The sequence below is a fragment of the Hyalella azteca genome, unplaced genomic scaffold (genome assembly GCF_000764305.2).
Source record: "Hyalella azteca isolate HAZT.00-mixed unplaced genomic scaffold, Hazt_2.0.2 contig16244, whole genome shotgun sequence".
NCBI lineage: Eukaryota > Metazoa > Arthropoda > Malacostraca > Amphipoda > Hyalellidae > Hyalella > Hyalella azteca.
The window spans coordinates 22,456-40,497 of record NW_025946070.1 but is presented as its reverse complement, the minus strand read 5'-3'; the positions used below and the strand labels follow the sequence as shown (position 1 = coordinate 40,497).

Here is an 18,042-nt window from a genome sequence, read left to right as displayed (position 1 = left end):
TTTGCATGGGATATGGCGTTTGATTGCGATGGCAGCACCGGAGTGAATTGTGTTGTCTTTATTGCTGGTGTGAACGTTGTAATTTAATATTTCGAGTGAAGTGTTGTTAAGTGTTGTTGAAGTGTTGTTATTAATTAGTATCATGTCTGGGTCTATATGGTTGTAAATGTTTGCATGAATGAATCTGTTGTTGTGCCAGTGATGGACGTTGTGTTGTATTATCTTTAGAGAGGGTGGGGGGGTCACTGTGATGGGTGTTGAATGTGGAGTGTTACGTCGTTTTGGTGGTTGTTGTTGAGTTTCTCCATGTTAGCGAAGGTGTCGTGAGGAATTCCTGGCGGGAGAGGCTGGCAATGTGGGCTTCCAATATTATGGCAGTCAGTTTTAGTTAAGTCTTGTCCGTCAATGTCAGGTTGGGTTGTGGATGTTGGTTTGCTGGATTGCATATAAAGCGATTTCGACGTTGGTTTGATTGGTCTTAGTCTTGATTGTCTCAGTCTCTGTCTGTTTGCGGGATGGACAATTGCGGTATGGCTGCGGTATGGCTGGATTTGCGGTATGGCTGAATTTTCTGTTTGCGGTATGGACAGTTTGCTACAAGTGTACGGTGGTCATTGTGGCAATTGAGACATTTTTTGTATGTGTTTGTGCATTGTATGTATGTGTGGTCCTTGGCAGAGCATTCTGAGCATGATGGTGTAATTGAGGTGCATTGGTGGGTTGGGTGATCTTCAATTTTGTACATTTGTAACAGATGAGAAGGTGTGTGCGTAATGTTCTTGCTCACACTGTGATGGAGTGATTTTGGTATTGTACATGTAAAATCCGTGGGTGAGAATCCGTTGTGCTATCGTGGTGTCTGTGATGATTATTTTGATGAAGTGTGTGTAGTGTTTTATTTTGATGACGTCTTGAATGTGTAGCCAGTTCTGTTGGGTTAAGACCTCTTGTTTGATTTCGGCGGGGCTGTGGCTACCTACGTCTTTGGCCAGTTGTCTAACAAAGATTGTCCTTTTCGCACGTTAGTAGTCAGGTGAAATGATTGGCGTCAGATTAATTTTGTTGAACAGTTCAGTCGCTTTTTTGAAGGTCAGTTTGTCGATTGCGGATGCGTCGTCTGTCACTGCGTAAAATCCTGAAGCAGTGTCGGTTAGTCGAATAAGTGGGGCGTCTAGTTCTTTGAATGTAGTTTGGAAGATTTTGGGTCGAACGGTGGGAAGTCTGAGGTCGATTTTAAAGTTGGATTCTATAGGTTTGAAGACTTGAGCGTTCATGAGGGCTTGGTGATTGATGTGATGATTTCGATGAGGATGAGGGAGGGTGACGTGATGATACAGATGGAAGTCGTGGTCGTGGTGGTTGGTTAGTAGTGGAGCCCTTAGCCCTCTGGGACGAGTCCGTCGGGTTCGGGGCAGAAGTGCCCCCTGGGTGAGGGGGCATGAGGATATGGGGATGGGGGAGCGAAAACACAGGTATATGATAGGATTGCAGTCGTGTGTACAATAGGAAGTTAGAGACAGAGACAAAAAAGAAACGTCACTAATTCCTAGCGACACTCACAACACGACGGCTGTTAATCCACGGTTGGAGGCTGCTGGTCCGAGGCTTCCAAGGGAGCACAAGTAGTCGGTCACCAACTAGTTGCCACGAAGAGACCTTGAGGGCGCTGGTATTTTCCAGCGCCCAGAGTACGTGCAGAATTTTCCTCCAGTCATATGAGTGCCACAGTGTGGAAAGGAGCTCGAAAAGCGTCTCTTGCCTCAAAATCGTTTCAGCTTTTGCTATGTCACAGGACAATCTTCCTGCTAATTCCCGAAAAATGAATCGTATCAATGAAATTAAAGCTTAATACTAAATTCAAACAACGGTTGCGTCTACAAAATTTTTAAGTGGAATCGGTTAAATTATTCTCCCATTATCTTTTTTAAAGTCGAAGTGGTGATTTCAACGATAAATTACCGTATTAAACTCAGGAATATCATGAAGAAAGTCTCAAGCTGATGAAAAAATTTCCATTTCGTGAGTTAAGAGTAGCAAGTTTGTTAATGTTGATTGACAAATGATGTGCTCTGTTAAATTTAACGATACCCATTGGATCGTTGCCCATAACATATATTGCCCCTAATGCTTCCTATATTTTTAAGAAATTAACTTCAAGTATAATTGAAACATGACAGTAAAAAAATGTACGTATTTTTATATACAATTTATCATATACATTTATAATTATGTCAAAATAATTTCAATGTTATTGTTCGAGATATAAAAAATATTACTACGAGCTTTTACCTAAAGCAGTTGAAAGGTTTCTGTTCTATTGAACAGAAACTCTCTGCCGAAATGCTTCTATTCAAGCATAGCTGAATACCTCCAGGCGAAAAAAATTCCGACAATTAATCAAACATGTTGGCGCACATTTTGGCAGAAGTAGCACCGGAGATAACAATTCAGAGGGATTTTTCAACTCACAACTTTTCATTAACTCACAAAAAATTCTGAAAATTGGTTTTGTGGTAGAAGTAGGTCGTAGATTAGTTGCATGAAAACTAAATAACACTGTAAAGTTGAATAAAGTTAATATGGGTATCATTTTGAGTCTAATTTTTCTCGAGGAATATGTACCAAAAATAATATGAAAGTTTTCGTTTAATTATAGCTTTGCAATAGAATCAAGGGTTTATAATTTTAAGCAAATTATCTTGAATATTTGCATCTTAGATTAACATCTCTGAGTGCAGCAACATTTTAAGTGGGGTGCTAGTGTGAGATTTGTTGAAAGAGGATGCGTGTTAAATTTGTATAATCCAGATTTACTAAGATATTGAGAGGCGTTAGTTAATTTTTGTTTGACGTAACAGTTAAAATTTATGGGACAATTAATGAATAAGGTAGTGAGAAAGGTTGTGACTCACTAAGCTCGTTTTTCTTTATTCCAGTATAAATCTCCCCCAGTCATTAGATATCAGAGTTCATCTCCTCAAATTTATTTATTCCATGAAGATATAAATTATTTTGTTTAACCATATAAGGCAGGAGGAAATCTTTGTCATTCTCTCTTTAAGAACAAAAGTCCCGCTGCGGGAAATTTTCCTGTTAGAACCTCGCCATTATGGAGGAGCAAGCGGCAGTGGATTTCGTACATGAGAACGGACAGCATGTAATGGATCCTGGAGCAATCGAACGCGGTGGTTTAAACCATTCAGCACTGGAAGCGCTGCTGTTGGATCCTGGTACATTAGGCGGACATGTTATTCCCGGTTTAATGTTACTGCTTTTCGGTTTTTTGTGGACCTTCAACATCCTTTACAAGTACCACGTGGCCAGAAAAGGAGCTATTTTGCTTGGCAGAAGCAATTACACATTGCATTATAGAAGCAGGCTCTTTTCAACGCACCACACTGGCCACTGTACTAATTCTTCAGTCGAAGCCTACGTCATGGTGATTTGTACAACGCTTGGCTTCATTGGTGAGTATTTATTAATTTGCGCCTCGCAAACTAGGTCATTCTAACCCTGATTATTGTTTCTGAAAGAGGGCATGATTTCCTGTTAGGTTTATAGATGATTGCGAAAATCTTGATCCGGTTTTATTCATGATCATGATTCAATATTTGTATTTTAATTTCAGGAGTTTCAAAAGAAACGAAGGAGTCCAAACTAGCCTAAAAATGGCCTCTTTTCGTTCAAATTACCGTTGTTAATAAGTGTGCCTAAACGTATTTCTTCTTCGTGCCACTGGCACTTTTACTTAAAATTTATCATGTTTTACGATATTAGTTACAAACCATAACTTATTCGTTCAGTCGTGAAAATCAAGAAGACAGTATAGCAAAAAAATGAAATCTGAAATTCTCCTCTCAATTCTAACTTTCCATTTGAATTTGGCTGTTATTTACGATATTTTGCGTGGAAAATATGAAGCCCTAAACTGTTTCTTTGGTTGCAGGTGAAATCATAATGGGGTTCAGTGGAGGCGAGTTCGTAGTGATATCCAACACGCATCACATGTGCATGTATTTCTTCTACGGGCTGACAGCCCTCACTCACATCCTCATGTGCCGCAAGTAAGTCGTGTCTTTTAGGCATCCATTTCTGCATAATAAATAAATATTTATGTCTAAACGTTCGAAAAAATTTTTCATTAATTTAAAAAAATTATTTTTTACTATTTGACGGCGAACTATGGTTAAATAAATTTCTTTCTCATTTCATTATATCTCTGATTGATTAGTTGATGCTTAATAAACAGAGCAGGTGGTACGACAAAAAAAAAATCTCTGATAGCAACAGAATGGAAAAAATTCCATTTTATATACTTTCCCATAGGAGGTCACCAACGACACATTTCAAAATGATTACTCTTACTTCATATTGAGATATAGGCTTTAAAACAGGGATTTCTTAACAAGCATGTGATACTTCCGTTGCATAAAAGTTATGAATGACATTTCGTTCATTCAATTGTTCTTCGCGATTCTTGGATTTGAGTTAAGATTCAAAATTAAGATTCAAATAATCGTTAAAATTTCCGTAATTATTGCCATTTTTGCACCGATGATGCTCAGGCATCCCATCCCTGCTGACTCCGACTACGCGATGTTCATCGTCGCATGCATCGTCAAGGCGCTGCTGTTCCAGGGCCATGTCAACGGTCGAGAACCGATCAATGCTCAGGTCAGGGAGCAACGAGAGTTGTTGAAAGCGAGCGACGATCACTGATAGTTGACCAAATTCACGTACGCTGCAAAATTCAAGCTTTCATTTAAAAATTAAAATTCAAGGTCAGGGAGCAACGAGAGTCGTTGAAAGCGAGCGACGAGTTGACCAAATTCAAGCTTTCATTTAAAAATTAAAATTCAGGTTAAACTTCACATTCATCTCGTAATCATCTCATAATCACGCAAACCTGATCACTGTCATGTGGGTTAAAAACACGCAAGTCAGTTTTCAAAAGGCTGAAAAACAGCTAGACGCTGATGTAAAATACTATGATAAATACTTTTTTGAATGAAAAATGTGTGAAAGGAAGACGCAGCTAGCTTCAAAAACCATTTGCAGAATATATCGATATACAGCGTTAACAAAATTATTTAGCTCAATTAAAAAATTAAGACAGATTACTCATTTTCAAGAAGGTAAACGATGAACTAACTCAAAGGACTAATGTCATTTTGGATCGAGTTTCTTGTAAAAATTTGTAATTAGTGATAGAGTTGTGCTGGGGCTGCATAATTAAGGCTGTGGGTTGTTGTACATCTCAGCATACCAGCCTTTGATATGATATGATGTAGTGGAGTACATCCAGTTTAGATAAATTTACAATCTTTTTCCAGGTACACATGTTTCTTGTGTACGCTATTCTTCTGACAACAATGTTCACGCTAATGGAGTTGGCTGCTCCTCGCAACGTTCTTCCCAGCCTTGGAAGAACCTTCTGCATTCTAGTCCAGGTAAAAATAAGACCCAAAATATATTATTTTTCATATGTGAATCCTCATCTAATTAAGTTGGATATTTATCAATTAGGTGAGCTAATTGGTTATAACATTTTGAAGTTGATGATGTCGCTAGTAATCGACTAATATATTCAGCAATCGTCGATTCTTAGTGTAGAATGCTTCCCTGCACATATGTGGACCATATTAATCTTATTTATACATTGCACATGAGCAAGCATACTCTTTGCACTTCGTATCACTTTTAATACCCAGAATTCAGATATTGGGATCCATCTCAGGAGAGCCATATAGCTTAACGAAGTATGTTATCAACAGCGTCTTAAATTGAATTAAAATCTTCTCAATAAACCTTAACATTAAAAAACTCTGTCCAGGGTTATTGGTTCTGCACGGCAGGCTTCATATTGTATCCCCCATCGTTCATGCCAACTTGGGATGACCACAACCGAGCACAAATGGCGCTGCTACCAACGTTATTTGTCGTCAACATTGCTGTGACATGTGTAAGTGCACTGGCAATTAATTACGTCGTAGCGTCGCGCGTAAACTCTATTAACGCGCAAACCATAAGCCGGATTTTGAACAATTCTGAAAAGAGAGGTCCTCATACGTTGTTAAATAATGAAACTGGGAAGCCTCTGATTTCTGATTCCGATTGTGAGTGCTAGAAAATATTTGGCTGTTCATGTTTTTGTGAGACGTAGTGATAAGGCAAAAATACGAATAGCCATTAATAATCTTTAATCGATTAAAGTAGATTCGTGCAAAATGAAATATTATATAAAAGGTAACTAAAATATATAAGCTAGTTTCGTTCACTGTGCTGTTATTTATAGAGTATTTTATTTAACATATTATGCAGTACTAATTCCACGCACTTAAAATTCGTCACGGTTTTGAAATGTAATTTTAAGTTATATGTTAAGGGTAATTACACGAATGTACTCATTACACTGAATTTGAGATTCAATAAACTTAAATATCAACGAGTAATTTTTGCAGTGATCAGACAGAACCTGAAAAAAAACTCATGCCATGCCAGCCTGCAAAAAACGTATTGAAAAATCTTGACGGAAAATATTGCATCTATCATGGTACAATAAGATAAATGGCTTCTCGACCTATTTGGGTTCAAAAAAGTAATTATTGCACGAAGAAGGGCGTCAAGGATATTGGCAAATTCAAGAATTTATGTCGACAGAGAGATGTATATTTATGTGTAAGAAGTGCATATGAGGCACGTGTGCAGCAGCCAGCATAGTCCATAAAAATTTTTTCTCATGCTGAGAAATATTTTGTTTAAGGAAGCCAAGATAAACACGCACCATATGACATTGGCATTATCACTGATGTATAATGCAATAACTAAAAAAACGGAGATCACACCATACGGAACAGTTTTGTTCACGATATTTGAAATCACTCGTTGGTAATCCTTGTAAAAATTCTAGTTAAAGACTCGCCTAAGTCTAATCCAGTAACGAAGATTACATTAGAAGACTTTTTTAGGTTTCTAAGGCATTAGGCAACGCCATTTAGTAAATATTATAATTTTATCAAATTAAATTCTTTTATAGGTAAGACCTGCAAAATGAACTATGTAATGTATCGCGTAAATTCCAGTATTATACTTGTCCTTCGACAAAAATTAATGCTGGAATAAATATGGGAATATCCTATGAAAACTAACCAGGTTTTTCAAGTTTCTTCGAGAACTGTGGCTTCCCTGTTTTTTAGGATAGTTTTTCATCCAAATTCGACATATCTTCGAGCGCTCCTCAAACCTGGAAGAGCTTGCACCCGCGCTGCGTTGAGTCCCTGCATCGCTTAATCGTTGTGTTGTAAAAACTTGCGCATAGGCTGGATGCGATGAGCAAAAACTGGAACTTGGTTGAAGCTTGTTACTTTCTCCGTTATCTTATTATGAAAATTTTAAAATGATAGCAGTTTTGAAATGGTTTATATTTGTATTAAATGTTATTTCGGTTTCTTTTTTTATTATCATTATAATAATAAGAATATGGCTCTTTGTTCGGGGGATTGTTCGGAACGAAAACTCGTTGATGATAGTAACGGTTTCTGAAACCAAAAGTTGACCATTTTGGGGGCAAATTTGGGGTTGTTGAAATTTTTAACCATTTTAAGGTTTTATTCCGGTTAACCGACCATTAAATTGTTCTTACGTTATTTAATTATTACGTTCCCAATTTGTTGACCATTTTGGGCAGGTGCTGTTTAAAGACTGAGTTTTGCCTGAGCTTGTCGACTCTGGTGCTACCTAAAAGGTACAAATAATATGTACACGGGAGTAGAATGCTCCGTAGAAAATTCCTTATAGCTTGTGACACGAATATCAAACATACAATATAGGACTTTTAATAAAAATAGAATGATATCATAATTAATAATGGCTTAAAATTTCAAATTATCGCCATAATTACAATGGAATAATAAAAATTAAAAATTATATTCTACGATGGTTGGGTCAGCCATGCAGGTTCGTACAGAAGTAGCTACTCAGAGTATTTTTCGAATATTGGGATGGTTCGGCAAAAGCTTTTCTTTTTTGCAAGTTTGATTGAAAACCAGAGCATGCTTTTTATTAATAATTTTTATGTTCGTTTTTTCAATGAGTCGAACAAAATTTCTACGCTGGCGCCATGCAGGATATCAAAAAGCAGGTTACCAAATGACATTTTAATGGAGTGCAACTCATCGAAAATACAATTTTCATTATCAAGCAGGTGAAGGTTTTGCAACACTTGAAGTTGAACTTTGGAAATTCATTTTTTTGTTGAATTTTATACAATTATGTGTTACTGAAATTAGCAAACTATGTAGTGAATTTTAGGTAATGAGCTTAACAGTAGTTACAGACATAAGTGATCAACGAGTTTGAAGATTTAATAAATGAATTAAAATTATGAAGTTCACAGAAATTAGCGAGAGATAATAACTCAAGTCGCTACATAGTCGTTACATCGCCTTGCTTTTGCTGAAAATTACACTACAAATTCCATCGGCTATAAATTGAGAATTTTAATTTTGGAGATAAATGTTAGGAGCACATTAGTGATTTCTTGTTTAATCATTATGTCCATTCGATGATGCATGGTCGGAGTACTTATCATTCTAGAGTTATATTGCCTCTAAATATTTTGTCATTGGTTTTTCTGGAAATTGGTGACTCTCCTCTATGGCAAAATGAAGCAATCAATGACCGAACTTTCTCATTTGAACGCAAGAACCATGTAACGCGTAGCATTAGCATTGCCCTTGTGGTTATATTTAGAGACATCGTTCAACAATGAATATTTTATACTGGCGTAAAATGATACTTTAAATAACGCGCAACCTAAATTAAGATGAAGTGTCGGTGAAATTTTACACTCGGACTTATCAGAATCGTCCCGTCCTGCAGTCATGCTTTGGTAGTGATTTTTTTCATCTTTATCTTCAGTCATAAACTTTCTGCTATTCCGGAAGCTTATCGATGAGCACTTTTTATGCAATGAAATTGATGCATAGACCTGAAATTAATTTCAAATTTTTGATCATGAACTTAGGTATATTCTCACTTACAAGAGTTTAACAAATAAGAAAAATCATAATTGCTCGAATCGTATAACTTGGGAAAAATAGAAATGAAACGTAATAACACAGTCTAAGTTTGAGTAGAAGATTCTGAAAAAATCGTGTGCAAAGTTTCATTTAAATTTGTACAGTAGTTAGAGAAATACTCGTGATTCCTGCGAGGCGAATTCAAGGACGTATCACCGAATAACTTACGAGTAAGAGTTGAGCCGAAACTTAAACTGTTCTAAGATCTTAATTTGACCGGAATACTGTTATGAGTTTATTTCCAGAATTTCATATTCATGTTTCCACAGTCTTCATGAAATTCTCGGTCCCTGAAATAAGCCTGAGTAAAATCCACAATACTGGCCGCAGAAATGCTCGACGTTGATGATGTTTTTCAACTTTCAATCCAGTGAGGATATGAGGCATTAACCAGTCAATAGAGCTTAATGATGGTGCATAAATTACGCATATACAGGTAACAGCATTCGAATTTATCTTAAAATAATTCGCACTCTTAAAGATTAAACATATAAAATGAGACATAAATATTAGAAATTGAAAAGTACATTAACTCCAAACCAAGTTAATAATTTGGTAATTTTAAATATTGCATTATGTACTGAGGATGAATATTCATGAGAGACAAATGTTTTGCCTCAAATGTTCAGCTTAGTGCCCCAACAGATCTTATTCTAATCTTATTCAAACAGGTCAAGGTGAGAAAGAGAGACAGTAGATTGTAGGCACCATGCATGCTTGAATGTCTCACTAATAATTCTGCATTTTGACAAATTATATTCAAGTAGTCGTAAGTTGTAAAATGAAATTAAGAATCAGCTTATATATAGGCGCACTCCCCGGGGAGCTTCTAGCTATATGGGCCTACCTACAGGTCCTAGAGTGGCACCTCCTTGATCTCACCAGCTCCAATTTCTTGTGCATTAAATTTCAAGGGCATAGTCTGGATGACGGGTTCTTGTCACTTATATAGAAGTTCTGCAGAGTTCCTCTGCAGTTACTTGAATGCCTCAGTGGTAGNCTGTCTCTTATACACATCTAGATGTGTATAAGAGACAACTGTATATGCGGTCTGTGTCGCGACTGCACACTCTACCTCAAAGGAAAAATGGCTGACTGGCTGAAAATTTTTGATCCCATTATTTGACCTAAAAATTACTTATTCATAAATGAAGAACGCTCACGATAAGTACACGACCGCGTTCGTTTTAGTCCATGGCATTTCGGGGAGAAAAAATAATGTTCAACGATGATAATTAATAGATGAGAAAAAATTCTCATCGAAGAAACACATCCGTCATCTTCGAGAGTATCTTCTGTGGTTGAAATACACCAGTGATTCAACCACAATTATTTATTATAATGTAGGGGTCTGACATCTCTGTTTTGTAATAGAGCGTCAATATTATAGGAAACAACATATGTGAGACGCTCTCTGTAAAATTTCTTATCGAATTTGGTGATATGGCCATGAGAGAACCGAATCTTCATTCCAGTTACATGCGCAATTAATAAAGATGTGCCGCCGAACTGGCCCAATCTCGCCTTGCAGCATTCATTGAAAAATATACTTTTTCAGTTTCTCTTTATGGTCTGCGTGTACAGACCACAGGCTATACAAAATTTTTAGTAATTTAGGAGCCATAGTTCTCAGAAAAAGTTTTCGACAAACGAAACACATAAAGAAAAAAAATTATATAAATCCTATATAATTATCAAGATTTTTTTTTTGCATTTGAAAATACGTACATTCATGTGCCCACTTGTACCTAGAATTTTACGTTTTTATTTAACTATAAGGTTTTTTTTAAGGAGGTTTTTATTTAACTATAATTGACTAAATAAATGGCATGCAAATTATCCTATCTAAAACCTTGGCACAACCAATTTAAAACTGGTCGTGGCATGCTGCTTTGTCGTCACAAGTTATTGCTACGTACAACAGCTTTAATAAACACGTAACCAATCTTTAGTACATTAATTAGCAAATTGAATTGACGAATCCCAATGCAAAATTATCCGGCCAACATATTAGTCACAATTATTTTGTCTCACAAATTTACATTATATATCTACATACCAAATTTTGAAAATTGATCCAAATATAAAAACCGATCAGATTTATCTTCAACAGAAGTCAAATTTTATGTTCACTTCTGTTTATCTTCGAATCTTCTGTTTATCTTCTGTTCTGTCTTTCTGTTCTGTCTTTCTGTTCTGTCTGTTCCTTCGAAACTAAAATCGCATATAAACCTTTGACTCTGTGAAAACGTTATTTCTCGTAAGTATCTGAAACATTGCGTCTAAATACACTTTGTTTTTCCTCAGTAATAAACTATTAGTACAATGGATCCCAGTATTGGGAAAGGACCAGTCTCAAATCATTCCATGCATCCAGAAGCAATTGGACGTGGTGGTATGACCCATTCAGCCCTGGAAGCTCTGCTGCTGGATCCAGGGACATTAGCTGGACATGTAATCCCGGGCTTGCTGTTCATGTTCTTCGGCTTGTTTTGGACCTACAGTATCCTTTACAAGTATCACGTTGCAAGGAGAGGAGCCATTCTGCTTGGCAAAGGAAGTTATAAATCTAGTCATAAAAACACCCTCTTCTCGACTTATTACGCTTGCCACTGCACCAACGTTTCAGTGGACGCCATCATCGCCTTCGTCTGCGCTATTATTGTTTTCATTGGTGAGTAAGGTTACATTCGAATTATTTCTTATTTTAGTTCCTGGTCCTGTTCTTCTAACTCACGTTATTGATAGTTTAATTTAATTGTCTTCAATTTGAATATGCAGTTCATGATGTTTCCCCAAGCGATGATAAAATGTCCAAAGCTGTAATGAAAAAGGTCGGAAAAAATACATGATCCTGATCACTAAATGGTCGAAGCTAATGTTTTTCAAATATTCAAAGATATGAGAGATTTTCATTTATTCGATGTCTGTTTTAAATCAAGCCAGTTCTTGATTCGTTATCCTTTTTATGACATTTATTGTGAAGCTGAAGATCAACGTATATATCGCTGCCTAAATAATCAACTATGAATTACGAGTTTCATGTAACAAAATTTTGACTGTAGAATATAATAAATAATTCAAGTCTTGAACAGCCGTCTGGTTGCAGGTGAATTTATTTGGGGGTTCAGAGGGGGCGAGTTCGTTGTGATGTCCAACACGCATCACATGTGCATTTATTTCTTCTACGGGCTCGCTGCCTTCATTCACATCCTCGTGTGCCGCAAGTAAATCATGTCTTCCAAATCTAAAGTATCGAAAAGTAAATGAAAATGTAAATTTCGAGCAAAAAATTTCAGTGTTGACGATTTTTTTTATTCTTTAAAGCACTATGTAAAGTGTCAAGTAATTTCACATTAACACACGTCACTATGACGTTATGTAGCTTCTTTTCTAGACTGGCTGAGCATAAAGGGAGGAGTTACAAAACCTGTCACATGAATCCACTTGTTCTAGCCCACATGACGTGTACATATATTTCTTCGACTGCTTGAAGTGACGATAAACCTTGATTAATAGACGGTAACTTTTTTGCTTTTATCTGCTGCTTATCACTAAAAAAACTTATTTATTAAAAAGTTATCCATCATTTATCGTTGGAAAAATTTTTTCTCAAAAATATATGTTCTTACCTCTTAACATTACATTAATAACAAGTGAATCTTGCTAAATAATTATAAATTAATTTTAATTTGGAACTTATCATTACCTATCAGGCATCCCATCCCTGCTGACTCCGACTACGCGGCGATGATCGTCGCATGCATAGTGGAGGCGCTGATGTTCCAGGGCCACATCGATGGTCGGGGACCAATCAATGCCAAGGTAAATTAAATAGACTTAATTCTTTGTTAAAACCGTCGTTATAGATACTGTTTGCTCTATGCACTTTGCCCTCGTCTTTTAACTGAACTCCCCTTAAATTAAAACAGTTCTTCATACTTTGAACAAATTTTATGAGCTGCAATTGCTTGATATTACTGAAAATCTCGCCTGTTTTGATATAGACGTCTGTCTAAAATTTCTCATAGATACACATGTTGCTGGTGTACACTGTTACGGTGTCGGCCGGTTTTCTGGTGCTGGAGATGGCTGCGCGGCGCAATGTTTTAATCTGCCTTGCGAGAGCTTCAAGTTTTTTAGTGCAGGTAAAACTGAAACTAATTTGAAAAACATAAAGTAAAATGTCAACATTTACGCACCCCAAGTTTATCAAACTTTAACCTTCCTGTTCGTCGATCTTAAGACGTCAAGTTCACTTCTGATCATTGAGCTACATATATTTTAGTATGTGACCCTCACAAATGCACGCTAAGCGTTAATCTTGCATACAAAAAACTCAAAATTTGATCCCGTTCTTCTTATTACTTGTACTGAAAATTTCCTAAATAATTATTGCTGGCACCGTATAATGGCAGGTTTCATCTTGAGGTCAATGCAATTTTTTTTTAATTTCGGTTACAGTTTCAAGTTACACCTAATTAGGACCAATAATTATGTCGGTCTATTAAATCAGAATCACTTCATACATACATACAAACTGTCGGCATTAACTGAATTTTGGCAACACTAACCATACGTGCATTTACAGGGCCAATGGTTCTTCACGGGAGGCTTCATCTTGTACCCTCCATCGTTCATGCCAACTTGGGATGACAACAGCCGACCACAAATGGCGCTGGTAACAACGCTATTTGCCGTCAATATTGCGTTAGCCATTATTGGCACATTGATGATGAATTATTCCATTGTTTTGCGAGTAAATTGTATGGATGCGCACACCATCAGTCGGATTTTAAACAAGTCGGATATGCGGAGTCAAATAAATTCATTGCCAAACATTGATCCGGGGAAGCCGCTGATTTCAGAATCCGATGGCGAATGCTAGGGAAAGCTTAGAGCTCACGTTTCTGATAGACAAACATTAGAGCACGAACAGTGTGTTAATGCGATACGCCCATTTGCCAAGGCAGACCTAATACTGTTGATGACCAGCACAAGCATTTCTTTGAGTTAGCGAGCCTTTGAAAAATTGCGCCTGATAAAGTACCATAAGGAAAGTACTATAACAGCCTCCCTGATTACATCGTTGGCGCTTGAACGCGCTTGAACGCGTTGGCGCTTGACTTGAACGCTTGAACGCGTTTAAGTGAACTAGAACGCTTGAACGCGTTCAAGAACAGACTAGATAAAGCTATGGAAATATAAATGTTCAGACTTGAAATGCCTAGCACCATGTCGAACCCGGTGGAAGTCCAGTAGCTATTTCAAACTATCGTCAGTCTTGAAAAGATCCGGTCAAATGACACGATTTTAGATCTTCTGTAAACAAGTCACGAAAAGTTCAAGAATCGGCGACAGGCCACATCAGACCTACTTTTTAGCGCCGACATCACTATGTTATGTTATGTCATGTAAGGAACGTCATCCATGCCAACATTCTATGGATGCAGCATTACAGATAACATTGATGTTGCTTTTATGTGGGACTGTGGCTTCCAGACCATTCAGAGCTGCACTTAATTGAGAAGCAACAGATGGATCAACTTTTATTTCATTAAATATGAGATTTTATTTATTTATTTAATTTTGTTTATTATGCCTACATTGATCAACATTTAAGAAAGGCCCAACTGATTATCACTTATATCTTGGCTTCTTGTGAAAACAATCAAGTCTCGTACTTGTTCAAAATTAAAATAGCGAATTAAATAACTAGATCGCATAGCGAAAACAGAAAGGTGGCGGGCATTAATGTGAAAATTTGTGTAACTTTTTGCATTGTCAGCGTACTCTTTTGTTGTTTGAGGATAAGAACCAGTTTAAAAAATCATAATTCAAGTTTACATGTACAATAGTACATGCTTAAAAATTTTACCGTTTCTTTTGTTGTTTTGGTTTTAAATTCTTCCGTCGCGAATTTGATTTTTAGTCCACCGTTACGGCCAATTAAACCTCTCTCTTGGGAATGTTTTGGAATGCAAATTAAACAACCCAACGCCACAATCGATACATGATTCTGTCCGAAATAGTTTCTATTGAAATGCTCTTCGGTTTACGTTAAAGGGTTAAGTGACCCTCTGCATCTATTGAGATAATTCAATTGCCTATCTACTACCTTAAGCTCACGAGGTTCTCGCCGCAATGTTGGCAAATGTGAGAGTGCATTCAGAAAAAGAATGACTCATACTGTCCAAATTATGAGACGCTTTGCGCACGCAACAAGCATACGCACTTTGCCATATCAAACTAAGATGACCCAAACAAGGGCAAAAGTGCATCGGTATTTGGACGAAGATTCCCTCGTTTCTGTGAGTGTGGAATCAAGAATATTCGTCACGACGTAACTCGGTTCAAAAGTTGAATGAACGAGTCACATCACATAAACGCTGGACAATCATCACCTCGTACAGAGAAATTTCTTTCCCAGCTACCATGCCGCTAGATTCCATCAACATTCTGACCTTGCTGTAAGACGTCGCCAAAGTTCTATCTCTACTGTAAAAAACAAATACGATGTTCGAACACCAACGTAAAAATGGGTTCGACCTTTATTTTAGGGGCACGCTGGTCGTAAATTATAGATAATACTGACTGTTTTTCATGCGACTCGCTTGGAATGCAAAAAAAATTTAATAAGTGGACGTAGAATGGAAAAAAGATCAACCCGCTATTTTAGCACCGTGTCAGTGTAAGGAGCCGTATCGACTGAACTACAGAATCTGGACAATAATAGATTTAAATATGTCGAATATGATATGTAAAGAATGATTTGGAGGGAAAATGCACTTGTTATTGTTCTACGAAATATAAGAAAAGAGATTAAAAGTGAGTTCTAAATAGGCTTCGAACACATCCACTAAAAAACTTTCTTGAACCTTTTATTTATTTATATAGACACATTAAAATTCAAAATACGTAACTTTTCATTCTGATAATTCATTGATTTTGGTATTCAATTGCACGCTTAGAAGAAATGAAATTTCATATTTCATAAAAAAATAAAAGGTATTAAATAATATTAGTTAACAAATAATATTAGGTAATAAATAATATTATTTAATAAATAAAAATAGCCAAATGAAAATTCTTCGATATTATAACAAAGATTAGACAGTAGACGATAACCTAGCTCCAGTTAAACCTTTATTTACAGTGCCGGAAATGGCTATGCGACCACCCAGTTTTCTCCAAATATTTTTTCTTGTACAAAAAATACGTAATTCTAATTATACGACGTTAAACTACGCTTAAAATCGGTTCCGACGATATGCGAAATAAATAATTTTCTCAAAATATATGAGAAGAAATTATGAAAATTAGAAGAACCTAGGTGGAAATAGTTATGAGACCACGATAGGTTTTTTTCCATTTTAGTATATTTCTGAAATATTTTCACTTTAAAAAGTACAGCAACATAAAGAATATTCTGATTTTCGCTATTTAGGGCACTTCTGGTGTATTTCAGTGTCGTCACTTATATTTTTTCCAAGTAAAAAAGATACCAAAGGGGACAAGACTCACAGAGGACGAGAAGGCGCAGATTTTCGCCTTTGTGAAATGCAGTAGAAGCTAACGGTACATCGCAATGGGAAGAAAACGCTCAAAACCCATAGTACCATCAATTTTTGCTAATCCGGTCGTCTACGGACGAAAAAATCACCCTGGACCCACCCCAACATTATCCGACAGGGTTCTTAGGTGACAGCACGACGCATCCGTCAGATATTGCATGACTCAAAGAAATTCAAGAAAAGGAAGCGGAAAGATGCCCCCATATGCTCAAACAAAGGCATATTGTCAACCGACTAAAATTGGATGAAAAAATGTGCTTATTGGTAAGGTTGAGTACGGCTATCCTTCGTTCCTGGGATAAAATTCCTCAAAAGGCTCTGGATTATTTGGTAAATCGCATGGGGAGACGATGCATTGAGGTAATTAATTAAAGCGAAAGGAGGTTAGATTGCCTATTAAAACGAGTGTATGGGATCTAAAAACGGAAAAATATATCATGGTCTTATAACCATTTCCACCTGTGTTTTTCTAATTTTCATCATTTCTTCTCATTAATTTTGAAAAAAATTATTTTTTTTTTCGCATAGCGTTGGAACCGTTTTTAAGCGTAGTTTAACGTCGTATAATTTGAATCCCGTATTTTTTGTGCAAGAAAAAATATTTGGAGAAAACTGAGTGGTCTTATAGCCATTTCCGCCACTATACTTGCGTTACTTTATCGGAATCTATCTTTTATCGTACCGGTAAGAGAATAATTTTAATAGAAAATTTTGACTGTAGGTTTAGATTTAAACCTTCAAAATATTTTGCACGCTACCAAAGGTAACAACTCGTTAATTTTCAATTGTCTGAAACCATTCGGTTTCAGTCACGGTTGAGCTGTGTCACAAGACGGTCGTGCGTATTGCGCGGGCTCAAAACTGGCCTTGCACTATGCCGGTTTACCTCTATTTATGCATTTTGTGCTGAAGTCTTTCAGTAAAAAGACTTTAGTGAAGTAATTGAAAGAGAATGCGAATAAAGAGTGGAAATGAATAAAAAGTGTTCCCCTCTTTTTTTATGTGAAGAGACGAGGGTACGCTTGTGAGAGAGGGCACAGTGCTGTACGCTTGGCTTTCGGTTATGCCCAAATTTCTTGAGCAGGCTCTGTCACCTATGTTCTGCCCCACCGTCTACCTTCACCCTATCCCTCTCCTCTCTACCCGCCTGTCACGTCTATCCCTTAATCCCCCCAGCCCACCCTTGTCTTTCTCTAGCCAGCTACAGCTGTTACCTCAGGAGGCTCAGCTGTTCCGCCAGAGTCAAAATTTCCGAGGGAACTTTACTTTACTCAACTCAACTCAGTTTTTTAAAATTTCTCCGTCCCTTTCTCCGTTCAAAAGGTCTAGTTCATGCATTTTACAAATGGCTGAACAGGGAATAAAAAAGATAGTCGAAAAGCGCTCTA

At 36.9% G+C, this 18,042-nt stretch overlaps 2 protein-coding genes across 2 annotated transcripts; both read left to right on the top strand.

Annotated features, from left to right (window-relative positions):
• Positions 1-2,936: 2,936 nt before the first annotated feature.
• Positions 2,937-7,423, top strand: LOC108665830 (transmembrane protein 45A). Its single transcript, XM_018152634.2, has 5 exons — positions 2,937-3,467; positions 3,947-4,064; positions 4,566-4,674; positions 5,334-5,450; positions 5,834-7,423. The coding sequence occupies exons 1-5, from the start codon at positions 3,110-3,112 to the stop codon at positions 6,125-6,127; spliced, it is 996 nt and encodes a 331-aa protein (XP_018008123.1). The 5' UTR covers positions 2,937-3,109; the 3' UTR covers positions 6,128-7,423.
• Positions 7,424-11,271: 3,848 nt separating this feature from the next.
• LOC108665821 (transmembrane protein 45B-like) lies at positions 11,272-14,264 on the top strand. The gene is made up of 5 exons (XM_018152626.2): positions 11,272-11,754; positions 12,190-12,307; positions 12,797-12,905; positions 13,112-13,228; positions 13,672-14,264. Exons 1-5 carry the CDS (start codon positions 11,406-11,408, stop codon positions 13,966-13,968), a joined length of 990 nt encoding a protein of 329 aa, XP_018008115.1. The 5' UTR covers positions 11,272-11,405; the 3' UTR covers positions 13,969-14,264.
• Positions 14,265-18,042: the final 3,778 nt, after the last annotated feature.